The 18,585-nt window shown below is 40.8% G+C and overlaps 1 protein-coding gene across 1 annotated transcript in view; it reads left to right on the top strand.

The window, feature by feature from the left end:
- KIF6 (kinesin family member 6) overlaps positions 1–18,585 on the top strand; it is a 284,325-nt gene that overhangs the window by 224,256 nt on the left and 41,484 nt on the right. Inside the window, exon 16 of the mRNA XM_048843480.2 lies at positions 13,641–13,691. Coding sequence (XP_048699437.2) covers positions 13,641–13,691 — 51 coding nt within the window. The remainder of the gene's footprint in view (positions 1–13,640; positions 13,692–18,585) is intronic.

Raw genomic sequence — 18,585 nt, 5'->3', positions numbered from 1 at the left:
CAGTGTGTAAAGTACTGCTCCACCCTTCTCAAACCAGGAGCAAACTTCAACATCTGTTCTTGCTTCTTTTAATTACCATACACATTGTGGGCCAGATTCTTGGCTCTGCTCTACTCCATTGTGCCACTCAGGTGATGCAAAGGGAAGCAGACTGACCTCAAGCCCCAAGCCTGGGGATTCCCCCAGTACAGGTATCTCCCCAGCAGACATAGTCTCCTTCCATGCTTCCTACCTTGCATGGTTGCAGGGGGCATGTTTTGAGGGGATGTTAGAGCAAATAGGAGAAGTCTGGGTGCAGTGTGCTCCATCAGTCCCCAGCTGGCATATGGAGTCCATTATCCTAGCCCGCACCCAGAGCTGGGGCTGGTTACAGAATCAGTGAACCATAACAGGCTTTCTGACAGCCCTTTCCCCCTTTCTGCTGCTCCTAATGGAAGCTGGATGCAGCAGCAAATCTGTCCTGGTGTGGAATGTCTTAAGAGCAGCGTCTGGAAAGTCTAGAAGATTTGGGCCTGCTTTGGCCAGTGCAAGTCCTCCAGATTTCAGTAGGAAATGTTCCTTCCTGTACTGAGGCAGAATGTGGTCTGTTAGTTGATTATAGCTTACAGTAAAGTAATTTTAAAATACAAACTTTTACAACTTCTTTCTGACATTTATACAAATGGCGACTCATGTTGGGGACAGTATGCATGCTGTATGCATTCTTTTAATTAGAAGAAATTATTTGTCAGGTAAATTATTCAGCAAAAAATAGCAAAATGAATTAAATAATGTATCCGACTTGCTCTGCTGTACTTTAAACAGAGGGCCCTTATTAACTTTATACTGCATTGAATTGAATATCCAATCCCAGCCTAAGATTTTTAGTGTTTGTTTCAGATTTGAGTTAGAATGTCATTTCGAGGTTGAGCTACAATCTAATCATAAAAAGAAGCATCTTTGCTTCCTTTTTATTACAAATGATCATCCAGTCTTTACAAACAAAAATGTTTTTTTTGGGAAAAAAATAGGCTCAGTAGAAACAACAATGAACAAATTTTTCTTTTAGTTATACTAGTGTAAACCAAGGTTATTGTACCAACATCAATGGATTAACAATGAACTTGGACCAAGACCTTTTAGTAATGGAAAATTTTCTGTTCCTAGGCTAGCTGCAGAATAAAAGACAGAAAAAGTGAAGACAAGGTGGATGAGGTAATATCTTTTATTGGATCAACTTCTGTTGGTGAAAGAGACAAGCTCTTCTTCGGGGTTGAGCTCTATGTAGCTTGAAAGCTTGTCTCTTTCATCAACAGAAGTTGGTCCTGTAAAAGATATTATCTCGCTCACCTTTTCTCTCTAATATCCTGGGACCAACATGACTACAACGCTGCAAATGGAAAAAGTGAAGTCCTTGGTGCATTTTATCACTGTGTTTTGCTGCTTTATTAGGTTAATAATCAAGTTCTTGTGTGTTCAATCTAGTAAATTTTTCTCTTGGGGAGGAAGATGCTAAGTGATGGCTAAGAGCTAACACAATGGGAGGCACAGCAAAGGATCTATCACATTTCAATAGGTTAATATACATCGTGTTGTTTTCTTTTTTAAAATCTGCAACAGTCTCTTACATAGGAATTTTTCCTTTTTCCATTTTTTGCATGCCTGTACTGAGAGCTGGATGGCTTACATTGATTGTTTTTGTCTTAGTTCTGGACCTAGCATAAATCATAGGGCTTGAGTCTCCATCCTATTTACACCAGCTTTGCACTAATATAACTCATTTCACCAGTGAGACTTCAAGAGTGCGGAATCCGGCCCACAGACATGGAGATGTTAGCTCCCTGTCTCTCTCTCTGTCAGATATGGATTGTTCCCTATCATGCCCTTTAAAAAAAACATTTTATAGAGTCACGTGACTCATTTGCTGACCTGGCAGCATTCACACAACTGTTGTAGTAAAATATAACATTGTCCATTTTCTAATTTGATTACTTTTTTAATCAGGTAGGATTCATGGTGTCCACACAGCTAGTTTTGTATGTTACAGCAGTAGAGCAATCTACAACAGTGTATATTTAAGGTTGAGTAGAGCTTTCTGCTTAGAGCTGGTCAAATCAAAGTGCCCTAAAATCCATATGCATAGTCAGATTGGCTTGAAAATTGCTGTGCTGCCCAAGGAGCCAGGGTAGACTTAGCAGATACCCTATTTGACAAAGTGTATGTCATGTATCTACTTTTCAAAGGACCCTGTTTCAGATTTCACCAGGATGCTAATATGCATGTAACCTTCAAAAAGACACTTCTCAAGGGTTCAGTGTGTATGTGGTACAGTAGAACCTCAGAGTTATGAACGCCAGAGTTACAAACTTATCCATCAACCACATACATCATTTGGAACCAGAAGTACACAGTCAGGCAGCAGCTGCAACAAAAAAAAAAAAAAGCAAATACAGTACAGTGCTGTGTTAAACATAAACTACTAAAAAAATAAAGGGAAAGCTTAAAAAAGAAGGTTTGACAGGGTAAGGAAACTTTCTGTGCTTGTTTCATTTAAATTAAGATGGTTAAAAGCAGCATTTTTCTTCTGCCTTGGTAAAGTTTCAAAGCTGTATTAAGTCAATGTTCAGTTGTAAACTTTTGAAAGAACCATAACGTTTTGTTCAGTGTTACAAACATTTCAAAGTTACGAACAACCTCCATTCCCGAGGTGTTCGTAACTCTGAGGTTCTACAGTAAATGGGAAAAGTGCAGGAATCAAAAAGCATGCCACCCTCGGTCCTTTAATCCTACTTGGCATTGGCTCCCAAATATACTGGGGGCACGTTGGGGGATTCAGGGTCATGTGCCTCCCCTATAATTTTAAATCAAGTTGGTTGAAAGTGAAGTGTATTGCAATAAGGGCCTAGAACTTTTTAGTAATTTTCTACTGGGCAGCTACTGGCCAGACAGGACAGCACAAGATGAAACTAGACTGCAAGTAAGTACACAGATAAAATAATGGCACAAAGCCCCAAACACAGTGTTTTAACAAAAACTTGCCTTTCTGTCTGGTTTGATTTTGGATGTGGTTACAGTCAACTCAGAATATGAATTGATATCAATATAAGATGACCAGAAATTTGGTCAGAAAAAGAAAATACCTTTATATTTACCTGTCTATGAATTGCTGACCTATTCATGTGTGTATGGTGCTTTTTCAGTTATGGCCATTTGAAAAAGTGAGACGCACAAACCACTACCAGTTCCTCTTAATTTATTTCCTTTACTGTACCTCCTTACATTAATTCCTAAGAATTAGTGAACACACAAACTGCATTTGGTCATGTCTAGAAGCATCCATGCGCATTAAAGACTAGCCTGCAGTATCAGCATTAAGATGGGATTGGTTTATAGGGTATCCATATGGCATTGGTTTGCAACTACAGTAATGGGCCAGCTCTTTATTTAATTCATGGACAAATAGATGCGATAAACAACTGAGTGACAACTTCCAGATGTGCATCAGTTCCCTGCATACCTTCCAACATATGGAGGAAGATAGGTATGCTTACAGTTCGAGCATGCAAAGTAAGTTAGGGCTTTGCAGCGGCAGGGTGAGACCCCAATCTGTGTTAAGACAGCAAGTGAAGTCCAAGGGCATGCTCCCACAAGACACTTCTAAAATAATAACCTCAAAATATGCATTTTCTTGCATTCTAGAAAGCACACTTTCAAATTTGGACACCAAAAAATGTGTATATTTGTTAACATCTCTAAGCTGGAGTGGGAGTTCAGAGGGCACTGGGAAACGATAAGGCACCTGAAAATCTCTGTGATTAGTATGCTCAGTGCCTCATTTATTCTGTGACTCTGCAGCCATGGAATTTGCTGTGGAATTCATCATTTGTAATAGGATTGCGCTTCAAAATCTGAGTGTTCATTTACGTCCTGTCTAGGCTAGGAAAACAGGTCATATTTTAGAATGTGTTGGTTAAAGCATGTTAACTAACACATTTTTAAAGACTAGTATGGGCAGGGTTTAACACCTTTAAAAATGTGTTAGTTGGTCGTGGTCAATCCTATGGAGGCGCCTCCAAGGGACTTCTTTAAGTTGTACCTAGTTACCCACAACCCCAAGGGGCTGTTCTGAGAGTTGGGGATTACCGGAGTATGGGTGCTCTGGCCAAGCAGAAGTGGTGTTGCAGCACTACACCAACTCTATACCGTCAGGAGAATTCTTGCTACAGAGGGACTCCTCTTAGAAATGGTTATTCCATTTTGTGCCCCTTTGCCACCATGATAGCAGTGCAAATGGAATATATGGGGTCAAGGATCTGAACCAGAAAATCTGAGTTATAGAAAGGCAAAATGACTTCCCTGATCCACATTATGGGCTGTTGAGTTAGAGTTTAGTCTATGACCTAAAGACCTTGGTTTTCATTCTGAGTTTGACACTTATTTACTGTGAGATGTAACTGAGGCCAGATTTAAAAGAAAAACCAAAAAACATTACAGCAAACTGTGTCAGCTCTTTTGCAAATCTGACCAGAAGTGTCACACTGAGAATTACTGAATGCTGAGCAGTTTTCAAAATCTGCCCCATGTATAAGGATCTAATGAGAGCTGGGACGTTTTGGAAATCTGGCCCCAGCTGCTGTTCTTGTATAATGCAATACTACTACTGACATGTCATGAAATACTGTAAGAATAATAAAAATGAATATAACAATGAAAAAAGCATAAAACAAAATGAAATTCTGCAACAACATTTTGACATTCCAACACAAAATTTTAAAATTACAAAGCAAAACTTTTCCAAAACTAAAACTTTTGGAAATTCCATTGCATAGGTCAAAGCTTGATTTGTTTGTGGTATTTTGGAACACAGCTCCCTTTATATTTCTGGAAGGATCTGAAGGAACATTATTAAAGACAAAAAATGTTACAGTAGATTTTCACCTTGCGTAAATATTACCGTCCATTAGAAGGGAAATTCCTAAAGAGGTTCCAGATCCTAGCTATAGAAGGTGGCAAGAGGAGTACATAGTACTGTAATTCAGCTGAGATTGTACAAGTTTGGTATTGTATTTAAACTACTACACATCCACGCTGAAAACATTCCCATTTAATAGCACCTTCCTTTGTGAGGGGCTCTCTGACTTACTCATGCAAGCATTTAATAACAGGCTTGCTCAAAATGGAAGCTGAAAGAAAACCTGGCGGAGTACTTTGTTTTCTCACTAGTTGCTAGTTAATTACGTAACTTGAGAAGAGATCTATACCCCTTAAATCACTGAATATGATGTTTAATTAGCAGTATTCTCATGCAAGAAGCTTTTCCCCTGCTTCAGATTATTATTCTTCATTTGGCTTTTCTTTTTCTGTTTGTCTTCTCCATTCCCCTCCATGCCTTTTGACTCCTGTCACAAGGCTGGAGTTTTCTGTTACTGTTCCATCCCTTTTCCATACCTCAGGATGGTACATATGTCCAAAAACAGAGGCCAAAACCAACAGATTTATCTCAGCCCTAATGACAGCGAGCTGCATGCTGAGTGAATTCTTAAATTCCCCAAAACTACTTTTTTGCCAAAACATGTGGAGTTGCAGCATTCAATATTTTATTGGGACTGTTATCTCCAAATGAAGAATGACTCCACTGGAAAAAATGATTTGGTATCCGCTGCAGGGCTATTTTTAGTTGCTTGTTTGGTGAGACTTCAGAAAACATAATTAGCCATATGGAGAGAGATGCGCGCCAAGTCTTAAATTCAATTTTTGCAAACCACATTTAAAAGCTACCTTGTCTGCAAGTTTACATTATTGGGATCAGGAGACATGTTTCTGTGTGAGCATGTGATTCTTCATTGTTCTTCGGGTAAATATTTTTGTTTGTGACGATTATAGAACTGGCAGTACTAGAAGCTGAAATCTTCTGTTTATTTATAGGAAAAGGTTTGTACAAGCAACAGTACTGGAATTGTCCCCTAATTCTGTCACTAATGAACTTTCAGACTTGCCTTAGGATAACCTGTGTTCTAGGGCAGTTATAAGTAGAAGTGGTCAGAATTTTTTTTCACTGAAAATTTAAATGAAAACCAAAGAGAGATCATTTTCATCAAAACTTTTCCACACAAAATTACAACTTTATATCGAAAACCAAGAATTTTCACTTGAAACCCAAAAGTTTCTTTTGGGAAAATCAAAACAAAATATCTAGTTTTTGCTCAGATTGATCAGACTGAAATATTTCAGTTTGTCAAACCAAATCAAAATGCTTCATTTCAGATCAGATCAACATTAAACCATGTCTGCCTGTGCCATCGCCGTGCCTTATGGGAACTGAACTTCGGGTGCCTAATGCCACCATTTTCCCCTATAGGCGAGGCTCCCTGCCAGACTCTCGTCTCCCATGATACACTACAATCTCCCCTCAAAGTTTTCTGCTACTTGGAGATAAGTTAAACTTTTGCTATTTGAGAAGTCACATGCTGTTTTGGATCCCTGGAACCAAATGAATTCCACTCTTCCTCTTGCTGTCAATGAGCCATGAAAGAGAATGAAAACTCCTGTGTCTGCTAGGAGAATGAAGAGGATGCTATCATTATTATTAGAGAAATGAAGAACAGATCAGACCATTAGGGGACCTGCCCTAATTAAGTGTCCTTTTCCACCATCTTGATGGGAAGGAGAGAGCAAAGTAAGTGTTACCACAACTATGTCTGGAACTGTTTGAACCCTTTGAAAATAATTTGAAAATATTCATAAAGTTTTGAGTGTCTAAAAATCAAATACACCACCATTCTCAGGCCCTGACTTTTGAAAAGGATTGAGTTTGAACAAACCAGCCTTTCTTATGCTCAAGTGCTGTAAATCCATAGGCCAGGTTTAGTTTTAGATGATTTTGTGGGTTTGCTGAAACTTGCTGACTATTGGCCATACTGGAAAATACCCTGTGACTTACCCTGTGTGATTTTCCTGGCAGATATGGTTCAGACTCTACATTCAACAATAAATGGCAGCCTGTGAACATACACTGATATCCAGATAGAGTAGGAAAGCTCACCCAAAGCCTTGGTGGATGATTCACCAACACAAAACCTGCTTTAACAAATCAACCTGGTTCGCAATGACAGGTCATTTTCAAACCCAGGTTGATTTTGAACTCTCTTGCAGCTAGAGTTGAACGTTTAGCACAGCCCTAAGCTCAGGCTGAATGAGAGGGAAACAAATGAAGTTGTGGCAACCCAGTTTCAAACAGCCTGCCACCAGGCATGATCTCTGCAGCCTCTGTGCAACCGTTCAGGGTGTGTGGCGAAAGGTGGCACCAGCTTGTCCAGTACAGAATCAGGATGGCAGAGTCTGCAAGGTCAGTTGTATCAATTAGAAGGTCATTTGAAGATGCTCCTCAATTGTCCACTGCCTCTTGCCCCTCTTCTGCTTGAAGTGGAGCAGGAAGTTCAGATAGAGCCACCTTCCTACAACCAACAAGAAATTTGGATTGCAGGCCCTAAACTAAAGTCTGGGAAGGCACCAGGAGGTTGTAACATCACCCCTGAGTTGCTGCAGAGAGGTGAGAGTACTGTAGTACCATGGTTGCATAGGCTTTTCGAGACTATCTAGCACACTAACGTCATCCCTGATGACTGGAAGAAGGGTGTTGTTCTGCCTCTGTTCAAAAAGGTAACAACTGTAGAGGTATTACACTGATGTCAGTCCCAGGAAAAGTGTTTGATTCCATGTAAATGACTCGAATCAGCGATGAATTTTGTGGTAAAGGCTGGATATTCAGCGTGGCTTTAGACCTGTTCATTCCACTGCCAACCAGCTCTTTACCTGGAGACAGCTTTTTGAGAAAATGGCTTGCTATGAGGCTCTGAATCTAAAGAACCAAGGTTATACCAACTTTATTGAATGGGAGTGAAATGTGAGCCTTGAGGAAGGCTGAAGAACAATAGATGGAAGTTTTCAATTCTTGCCAGCTTGCCATCTTAGACAGCTATTCCATATTAAGTGGCAGGACAAAATCAGCAATAATAATGTCCATAGCCGAACCCACCAACCACCTCAATCAGAACGGTTTCAGTTTTGGAAGCTTTCTTGGTACTGACATATTATTAGGATGAAAGACCATCATATTATGCCTGTTTACCAAAGAATGCTATTATATGGCAGGTGATTGCCAAAAGCTTCAGTGGTGTGATAAGATCACGCGTGATGAACATAGACTGAATAACCAGACAGACTGCCTTAAGGACCTAGTTAGAGATTGATCCACATGGTGCTTGATCTGGAAGAAGTCTACATCTTTTGGGGATTTGCCTTGATGATTATGACAATCAAGGTGGGAGAAAGAACACTGCAAGGAGGAGAAAAGAATACTCAATTCCTCACAGTCCCTGTCCTCTTTTTTATTGGTTAGAAAATCTGATTTTCAAACTGGCATGCCCCAGTGAATATAAACTATGCATCCTGCTCCTCCATTGTTAATCCCTGATAGTTTTTTTAACACCTGGCTCTGGGTCTGTTGAGCTCCAGGACATGTATAAATAGGAAAAAAATGCAAGGATTTATATGAACAATATTTATAATTAAAGATCTTGGGCTCAGTCCTTGGCTGCTGTTCCACCCTGCTCTGTGTTGCTAGAAAGCTGCCATAAAGAAGTAGCAAAAGATTCCCCTTAACATAGGAATCATTGTGTGTTGTGAAGTCGATGTAGAAATCTCTGCACCACCTCACCCCAGACCTTCATGCAGGGGTCATATCAGAGGTGGACAGGGGGTGTACTAAGGATGGGAGGGAGTGAGGCAAAGAATATGGCACTCTGCCAGATCCTTGGTTGGCACAAGAGATGATTGCAGCCAGAAAAATTTAGAGCAACCCTAAGGTTCCTCTAAGTTAGGGTATGCCTACACAGCAGCTGAGATATGTAATTTCTCAGTTTAGATAAATTTATACGTACACTCACTCTGCTCATGCTATAGGGTGACCATACATCCCATTTAGGCTGGGACACTCCCTTTTTTAAACCCTGTCCCTGACTTCCTGACTTTTTTGGCAAAAACAGGCCTTTGTCCCATTTGCTCTTGCCAACTGATCAAGGAGGGTAAGGAAGGATTCCAGTGTGGGGTGGCCTGGCAGGGTTTGAGCGACCAGCGACAGCCTCAAGCCGGGGTCCAAAAGGGTTCGAGTGATCAGCAGGGTAGGGCAGGGTTTGAGTGACCAGTAAGTAGTGACAGCCTTGAGCGGGTTGGGGGGGACAGCAGGGATCGAATGACCAGTGACAGCCTTGAGGCGGGGACCAGGCAGGGTTCGAGTAACCACTGACAGCTTCGAGTGGGGGGCCAGCAGCTGGGGCCAGCCCCGTGGGAGGAGGGGGGCACTGGGCCAGCCCCAGAGAGGGAGGGCTTGGGCCAGCCCCACGTGATGTCCTGTTTTTCCTTTGGGAAATATGGTCACCCTACCGTGCTAGCACACTAAAAATAGCAGGGTGACTGCGGAGGCTTGAGCTAGTCACTGGAGTATGTATCCAGGGGGTTGGGAGGGATTGTGCTTGGGCAGCTAGCCTGAGCCGCTGCCCATGCAGCTGTGACTACACTGCTACTTTTAGGCATTAGCTTCAGCAAAGCTAGCACATGTACATCTATTTGTGCTGGAAATCAATCGCTGTTGTGTAGACATTCTCTTAGATGGAGAGCCTCATCGGCCTCTGGCCAACTCAAGATTGGTGACACAGCAAGGTGGTTTAAATCCACCTGATGCCCTTTACCATCCTCCCCCAGCAGTGCTGAAAGTAAACTCAAGATACCTGAAGATTGAGCCCCTTGGCTGCAATTCAAAAACCCATTCTCTGATGTCTTGTACTTGCATTTATTTGTATTGATTTCAGGCTGTCTTCTGCCAATTTGATCTCTACTTCATTGATTTGCTTGCTTGTTTGTTTCAGTTTTTCAATTGACCTCATTGTCACTCCCCTGGTGGCTCTTTAAGGTAGTGCACAGCAGTTTGAATCTTTCTAGTCTGTTTTCAGCAAAGTCAGAGAGTAATTACTGTTCTAAAACCACAAATCAGACATGGGAGTTTGTTTCCTCTTTAATCCCCATTGTCATCAGGATTTTTTATTTTTGCTGATGAACAGTATATTCAAATTGTTTTAGGAGAGCTTGTTCATGTTGTGACAACGGAATTATCATTCCTAATCTCTGAGTTACCCTTGAGAAAGGAATGCATAGGGTTCTTCTAGGATGATCAGATGTCCCGATTTTATAGGGACAGTCCCAATATTCAGGGCTTTGTCTTACATAGGTGCCTATTTCCCCCTACCCCCATTTTGATTGTTCACACTCTCTATCTGGTCACCATAGGCTCTTCAGATTATATCAGGACAGCAATTAGATCTATACACATCCACAGTTGGTTTCCAGAAACATTTGGATTTAAGGCATTGCTTTGAGTTAATCACATTATAACACGTTAGTCAGATCATATTATAAATTGTGGTATATGTACTGCCTAGCTCAGAACAGTGTGATCAACATCACCTAATAGGACACAATACAGAGCATATGAGTAGTTAAATATTCAAAGTAGTAAAAATTAATTTTTAAAAGCAATTATTTGTTTAATCACATTTCATTGAGAAGTGTCTCCAACGGAGTTGTTTTCTAAGGATTTCAAAGCACAAAAGACTTTTTTTTGAAGAATCATTTAACTGAATCTTTATCCATAACAACCAGTTCACTGTGATCTGCTATCTCTAGTTAAATCAGTATTGAAAATAGCAGCTCACTTGATTGAGGGTTTGGGTTTCTGGGGTGAGGGTTGTTTTGGTGGTTTTTGCATTTCTTTCAATTAATCCGCTTCTCAATACTTAAAGATCTATATTTGTTTGGTAATTTTAAGAAGAATATTTAGTACAGGAAGAGTCTGGGGCCCTTGTCAAATTTGGAAAAACGCTTGCAAAAAAGGGACCAGTCCTATATCCTTTGTGTACTGAAAACTTCCATTGGCACTGAACATCACAGTGTGGGCTCTCCTTCCCTCAGCGGCTTCATGTGGAGTTTTGGGCTCACAGGAAACAGACGATCCGTCCCAAGTGCTACTAACTGTCTGAGGGCTTGTCTACACTGGACAGTGTTCTACTTTACCTATATCAGTATAGTTAATGTGGTACAACCTCTTCATTGTGAATGCATTTATAAAGGTGCTTTATACTAGCATAGTTATTCCCATATGAGAAGGGGAATATCTGTATTAGTACAAGATTAGTTTCAAGTCTACTCTTGAAAGGCTTTGCCCGTATAGTTATACTGGTATAATATACTAGCAAAGCCTCCTTGTGTGGATACGCCTAAATGAGCAAAAATGCACTTTCCAGACCCCTCCTGAGTGAAACAAGCTATACCAGCAAATGTACAGTTTTGCGGGGATAAATGTGTCTACACTATGGGCTTTTGCTGGCGCAAATCTGCTAGTCACAAATCATAACCACATCACACCCCTCACTGAAATAGCTATCCAGGCAGAAGTTTGTAATGTTGACCTTGTCTAAGTCACCTTAATACAAGTATAAGAGTGTCCATGCTAGGGTATTTACTCATATAAATATTTCAGTGGAAAAAAAATCACAGCTTTTACCAACATAGTTATACCAGTAAAACTATTAAATGTAGACCAAACCCAACTAACATAAACACTCCTTTCTGTTCAGCTCTGGGACAAGTCAACTATTTGTATTTTTCAACAAAAATTTCAAAATTTGATGCTTAGTTCAAAAGAGTTATTAGCATCTTTGAACCTTATTCAAAGTAACCATTACGTATTATACAATCAAATGTACTACAAACTTTTCTCACTGTGATCAGTTGAGGATGGTGGGAGTGGAGTACTGCTAGCTACCATTCTTCCTTTCTACATAAATGTTAAAATATCTTTTTTTAACTACTCCCTTCCCTAGAATCACCACACGTTGACATCCTTGTGGATTGATAACCTTTCTGCTTATAGATTGGTTAGAAAACACTGAAAAAAGTAAAGCTTTGCACGGTACAACAACATAGGAGTCTGACTTCATGGTCTCTCTTGTTCACACAAGGCATGGGAAGGTGTATTTGAAATCCCAAGAAACATATAGGGTATGTCTATACTGCAATCACACCCATGATTGCAGCTTGTGAAGACGTACACACTAGCTTTAATTTAGTTAGCTTGGGTCTCAGAGCAGTGAAGCTGTGGCAGCAGGAACTCCAGCATGACCACCCAAGTAATTACCCAGGGTTCTGGGCAGGTTAGTGCAATCTACTCTGAAACCCATGCTGCCATGGCTTCACTGTTTTGGTATCCAAACTACCTAGATTAAACCTAGCTTGGGTATGTCTATGCGAGCTGCATTCACACCCTGTGATTGCAGTGGAGACATACCCACAGAATATATGTTGTAGGTTGGCTGTTATAATCTAAAATATTGCATACAGTGCATACTGTAATAATACTATTAAATGCTTAAGAATTATTATGTTAACTCTCTGAGACATTTCACTTCTTATGGTTCACTGATTCTCAGGCAATGGAGCTACCTGGTGCTAAAGATCTTTCACATTTTGCTTTTTCCTCTGCTAAGACACTCCTCTTATACGCATGACATCTTTAATGGGTTAATTTGCGGCGATTAGCATAGCATATATGTGCACATTTATAAAGAATTGCTTTTAAATTCTAAAGATACGTTTTATCTTGAAATAGATGCAGTCATACTAGACATTATGGTCAGCATGGAAAAACTAAATCCATCCTCAAGTTTGCATTCTCCTTTTCCCAATATCCAGAGGTACAGCTGAGTAAAGTACATGTTCAAATCTCTGCCGAGAAACTGCTTTAATTTGAAATCTTGGGAAAACAGAAAATCCCTTCTGTTCTCAAAACACACATACTGGCTGAAGTTGCATTTTTTTTAATTGGTTAAACTTTTATCAATGAATAATGGTTATTCATCCAGCAATCTAATTATGGTTTGAAATAATTGTTGCACTAAACCACTGTCACAGGATCAAAGGGCACTTGATAACAGAATCGTGAAGGGGAATTGTATAGGGCATGGGAACATAGTTAGGGGTAATGAGATAATGAAATTAAGAAAGGGAAAACTCTGACTGTGAATATGTGACATCTTGATAGTGAGATGTATCAAGGGTTGGAAGTTGTAGAAACTTTATCACATGGGACATTTAAAATTGGTCCAAACAAAACATGAGAAAACCAATGAGGAACCAGTTCTGCACTGGCAGAGAGATGGACTGGATGACCTAAGAGCTCTTTTCCATCTCTAGCATCTCTAAGAATGTTTGGATGAATACTTGGAATTCTCTATCTGCCTTCTTAGGCCTTCTCTTGTATTTAGTAGCAGGAGACCATTATCTGTGACAGTGCTTGACTTCATTGACAGAAGATAGCTTAAGTTCCTGTGTTTCTTATTGAACAAAGTTATGTTTTAGGATATATGGGACCGAAATATACCTGCTCCAGTTTAGCTACAGTAGAGAAGTCGAGGAGGCACTTCCTATCCTGTTGACCAATGTAATTTGACTGGCCTCATGGGAAATTTCAAATGGTGAGAGGCAAGTATGACTTCATTAACCTCTGAGATTTTGAAAGCTCTTTAACCATTTTCACTTTGTGTCTTTCACAGACCATCTGAAAGGAGAGATAACCCAGCGGCACATGCAAAGGGCAGCTCTAGGTAAGAGCAGAATATTCTTGTATGAATAATAAATAGTGCATTTGGAAGAGAGGGCACTTCCCAGTGTTTACACAGAGTGTGTAAGACGCAATGAACCAGATCCTCAGCTAATAAAAGTAGATTCACTTTGTCAAATCTTCAGGTGATGTACATTTACCTAGCTCCATTGCTTTCAGTAGAACTACCGGAGCATCTGACTCAATATGTTGCATTTAAAGTTGTTCCAAGGTAACCCATGACACTGCTGTCTATGAGAATTCCTTATGCAGTGTTTCAAAGAGATAAAAAACGTGTACACTCCAACTGTGTGTTCCAGTCTGCATTGTAACATCTGGCCTTGTCTCAAACATTTAATGGCTCCTGATTGTACATAGAAAGTAATGGGGAAAATGCTATTTTAAATAACTATTTAGCTGATTTTCATAAAAAAGGTAAGTATGGACTTTTTTTTTAAAGGCCCCAGGGTAAAAAACACAGCACCGACTCTGCCAGCTACACACAGCATTGTGAATATTCCATCAATTTTCCTCAATGTAATGTGCAGCCAGTGGATTTTGGCTTTTGTTTTGAACATTGCTGCATGCTTATCATCACTAAATCTGGACCACACAAAATATTTTCCAAACTTTTTTTCCTTCATTCTTTGAGCCTTTTAAATATTCTGTGTATTTTGATCTAATGTTTATTCTGTGAATTGGGGCACCTCATTAGCCTGCTTATCTTATTCGACATATATTCTTCCAGAGAATAGCAGGTCTCAGCTCTCCTAGAATCTTTCTTGATGACCATAAATCCATCAAGAGCTTTTTGAAGGAAAACTGCTTGGTAGGAAGCCTCATTAAGAGTTGGTAGAAATCCCTATATAAAATAATACATACCATTTCAATTAGAATCCAAGAGTTAACATCTTCCAGCTGCTCTTCTATTTTATTTTATTTTTTACTCAAAGCACTTTTATGATCAGAACTCTTTAAGGAGCTCTTTTAGTTGGATTTTAAACATTGATGATCTGTTTCCCCTAATAGGCTCACTTCAAATGTGGATTTCTCATTGAAGGAAACCTCCCTGCTCAGCCAACTGTTCTTAGCTGTCTCATCTTTTAAATCACCATTTTCTGCATTGACAAAGCACTCAAAGAGACAGATGGGGAGTTTCAGTGGAGACAAAGAACATCAGATTGTTCTGATCTTCTGGTTCTGTAAAGAAGAAAGTGCATTTGCAAAAAGGCCTAATTCTGCCATCCTTACGAGCACTCAGTAGGACTTTACCATGCAAATAATTCCATTCTTTTCAATAGGAACACTCACAGAGTAGGGTATAACTAAGCATGACAAAGGGTGGCAGAATCAAGTCCAAAATCACCAGATTAACATTTCCTTTTCTCTTCTTCCATTCTTCCTGCTTTCCTTTTTCCCTTTCCACCTCTCTGATCGGCATAAAAACTACCTTTTCAAGCAGCATAAACTCTCCCAATGACATAGTGCTGTGCACACCAATGCGTATATCGGTGTAACTCATGTCACTCAGTGGGGTGTAATATTCACACCCTGAGCTACATAAATTTTGCCGACATAAGCTGGAGTGTAAACTTAGCATCAGATGACTCCTTTTCCCTCTCCCATTCTTTTTTTTCCCTTTCTTTCTTTTCACCACCCTTTTGCTCTTGTATTTTCTATCTCTCAAGCCCTCTACTGTCTTTCTCTGCTCTACTTTTTCACTCTCTGTTTCATGTTAAATCTCCATTTTTAGATCTGTCTCTTACACGTGGATGCCTTTATATGAGTGTACACAGGATTACAGTCCTAAAGTAGCACAACCTAGCATGGGACACTAGTATGCTTCTATTACTATAGAAAAAGGAAAAGCATTCCCCTGAGTTCGCTGTGCTGTAGAAGGCATCTGATGTGATTCAGTGGGCAGCCGTATCACAAGATGTTATCAAATGAAATTCCAGTAAAATATAGAGTCTCATTCCCCTCTATGTTACTCCAGGTTTATACAGCTGTAACTTCCCTGGAGTCAATAAAACCACTGGAGCTGCATTAACATAAAGCTGGAGTAACACAGAGATTCAAGCCCACGGTGACTTATAAAAGCCACAGTGAAACTAGATAATCTTTTAGTCTGTTATTCCAAGATGTTGCGGGTGAAACAATTATAAATAGTGAGCAATGTCAGTTAATGCACAGCAGCTATGAAATAAGTGCTGTCTTCCAACCAGACCTTTTCTGCATGTAAATTTCCTTTTTTTTTTTTAAGGCTTGGTACCAATTACATTAGTAAAAGCACCAGTTTCCAAGTGCTTTCTATGACAGTTCAGGGTAGCTGCACCTGTATTCCCCCTCTGTGGTCCAGCAAGAGCACCCACTCTCAGCTTCCGGCTCCCCAGCCATTACCTCTTTGGGAGGAGATACCTATCTGTCTCCTTTCTGACTGGGTAATTTCCAGCTGAACAGTTCCTTGACTATACTGTGATCTCCACAGCAAAAGACAGACTGCCTATGCAGGCCTGCTTCACTTCTTTCCTCTGAGATAGGACACAGTGTAGTTGCCACAGTTAAGTTACAAGCCCTTTATAAGCAGGTATATTTATTCTTAAGGCGGGAGCACTGGAACCTTGGTAGAAGTGGGAGGGCCATGAGTTCCTGCTCCTCTCCATGGCCTCACTCCCTGGTCCTCCTCTGCCCCCCTGAAACCCCACCCCTTGGCCAGGTCGGAAGCAGGAACCGGGCCATGGTAAGAGCCACCCAGGGATCCCAGACTGCCCTGGGGAGCCCCTGACGCTCCACCTGCCCTGGGCAGGGGGCCTGAGTGCAGCCCCAGCCTGTGTCCCTGCACCTGGGGTGTGCTTTCCGGGCAGGTGGAGAGTCCCGGGCTCCCCACAGCGGCCCAGGCTCCCTAGGTGGCTCTTACCGTAGCCCGGCTCTGGCTTTTAGCCTGGCCGGGGTGGGGCCTGAGGGGGAAGAGAAGGAGCAGGGCAGGGCCACGGAGTGGCCAGACCTTGTGGCAAGGGGAGTCTAAGAACAACCTCGCCCCCCACCCCCTTCAACCAGGAAGAGGCTGGCACCACTGATGGGTTGTGTTTCGCAGTGGATACCCTGCTGCAAAGCACAGCCCCTACTGGCGCCATTCCGTGCCTGCCTGAGGAATGCAGTTTGTGGGGGCAACACTGCTCCCCAAACTATGCCCATATTAAAAAGTGGGCAGGCATTAAAAGCCTTAATGTGAAAGCATTACAGAGAAAACATATTAAAAAAAATAAAACAACCTACACACATACTAATAAGCTTACCAGAGATCACCCCCAAGTCCAGCAAGGGTGATTTAACCCTTCAAACCCCTCACAGGGGTTTTACCTATGATCACAAGTTCAGCATAGCTTCAGCTCAGAACCACCATCCCAGTGAGTTAGTAAGTTTATCCAGTTTGGGCTTTGAAGAGGCCATGAATAGGTAATCAGCCATACAGTGAGTTTCTCTTCAAGGTGCAGCTTCAAGTGGATGTCTCTCAAAGTGAGTAATTTGCATTCCCTTCTTCCTAATATTTCTTAGGAACCCTCACTCAGCTAAAAGCTCAATCTTGTCTGGTCCACTGTTTCAAAAGAGTTCTTTGAAGAACATAATACTTCACAGTGTTTATAGTAGTCCTGTCTCTTTCCCTTAAAAGACGTTACATACCATTCCACAATAATACATAAATACTTGTGTTTTAATACAATGACCTTCTAAGATACTTTGACTTAATTCACTAAGGTTTGTCCAGGATATTGTCATATGTGTCACACCTTCCACCTGTCTCATCCAGCTTTCCCTATAGAGTGTCACACTCATACAGATGCTTTTTTAAATGTTCTCTCTAGATTGCAGTAAAAGGCATATTCTGACTTTAGGGTTTCAAAGTTTTTGGAGTGACATGGCCCACCGATAGCACTTAGATGTCCACTTAACAAAGAAACACACCAAAAGCAGCTAACTCACTTGCTCAGCTAACATGGAACCTACTTGTTTCTCTCTCTCCAATACTGGCACGTACAATAAAAGAGTTGACAAGTTCTGTGCATCCTCATTAGCTTCAACCAGCTCCATTTGCTCTCTTTTCTCTCACCTTCTCTTTTCTCCCATTCTTCATCCCAATTTTCTACCTTTGTTTTTTATATATGTTTTAGAATCCCTTCTACCACTGAGCTACCTGTTTTGGTAAGAGCCTGCTGAACATATTAGGAAATAGCAACACTAGTCAGTGAATGAGAAATGCTGCTGCTTCCAGGGATACTCATTTAGGGCCCAATTCCACCACCTTTATGGTCATTATGTAGTATATATCTCTGTGAGTGATACCATTGTTTTCAGTAGGGCTGCTTGCCGAGGAAGGTACAATTTAATTTGAGGACTTGTGGCACCTTAGAGACTAACAAATTTATTTGAGCATAAGCTTTAGTGAGCTGTAGCTCACAAAAGCTTATGCTCAAATAAATTTGTTAGTCTCTAAGGTGCCACAAGTCCTCCCTTTCTTTTTGCGGATCAGACTAACACGGCTGCTACTCTGAAACCAATTTAATTTGAGTAAGGGTGGCATATTTGGCTATCAGGGAGGAATCTATCTTCAATTTCAGAGTCAAAAAGTGTCTTGTTTTGTGAGCGTTCTTATTACAAAATTCTGTTTTCCCAGGATTTATAACTTAGCTGTCGAAACTAGGTTTGATGAGAAACTTGGTGTTCATGCTCTAGTCTTGAAGGAGGCATGCTCCAATCTCATTGAGCAGCTGAGCAAAACTTTTTTTTTTAAAGAACCCCACTCCCCACCCTATGTGAAACGGCTCGGGGAGTCAGAGATGGTTAACTCATTTCCCATTGTCTGTTGATCTCCTTGGGTCCCCACAACCAGATGTCAACTG

This window comes from Caretta caretta, chromosome 3 (assembly GCF_965140235.1).
Source record: "Caretta caretta isolate rCarCar2 chromosome 3, rCarCar1.hap1, whole genome shotgun sequence".
NCBI classification, from domain to species: domain Eukaryota; kingdom Metazoa; phylum Chordata; order Testudines; family Cheloniidae; genus Caretta; species Caretta caretta.
The sequence above is the reverse complement of the archived record's forward strand: the minus strand, read 5'-3'. Positions and strand labels throughout refer to the sequence as shown.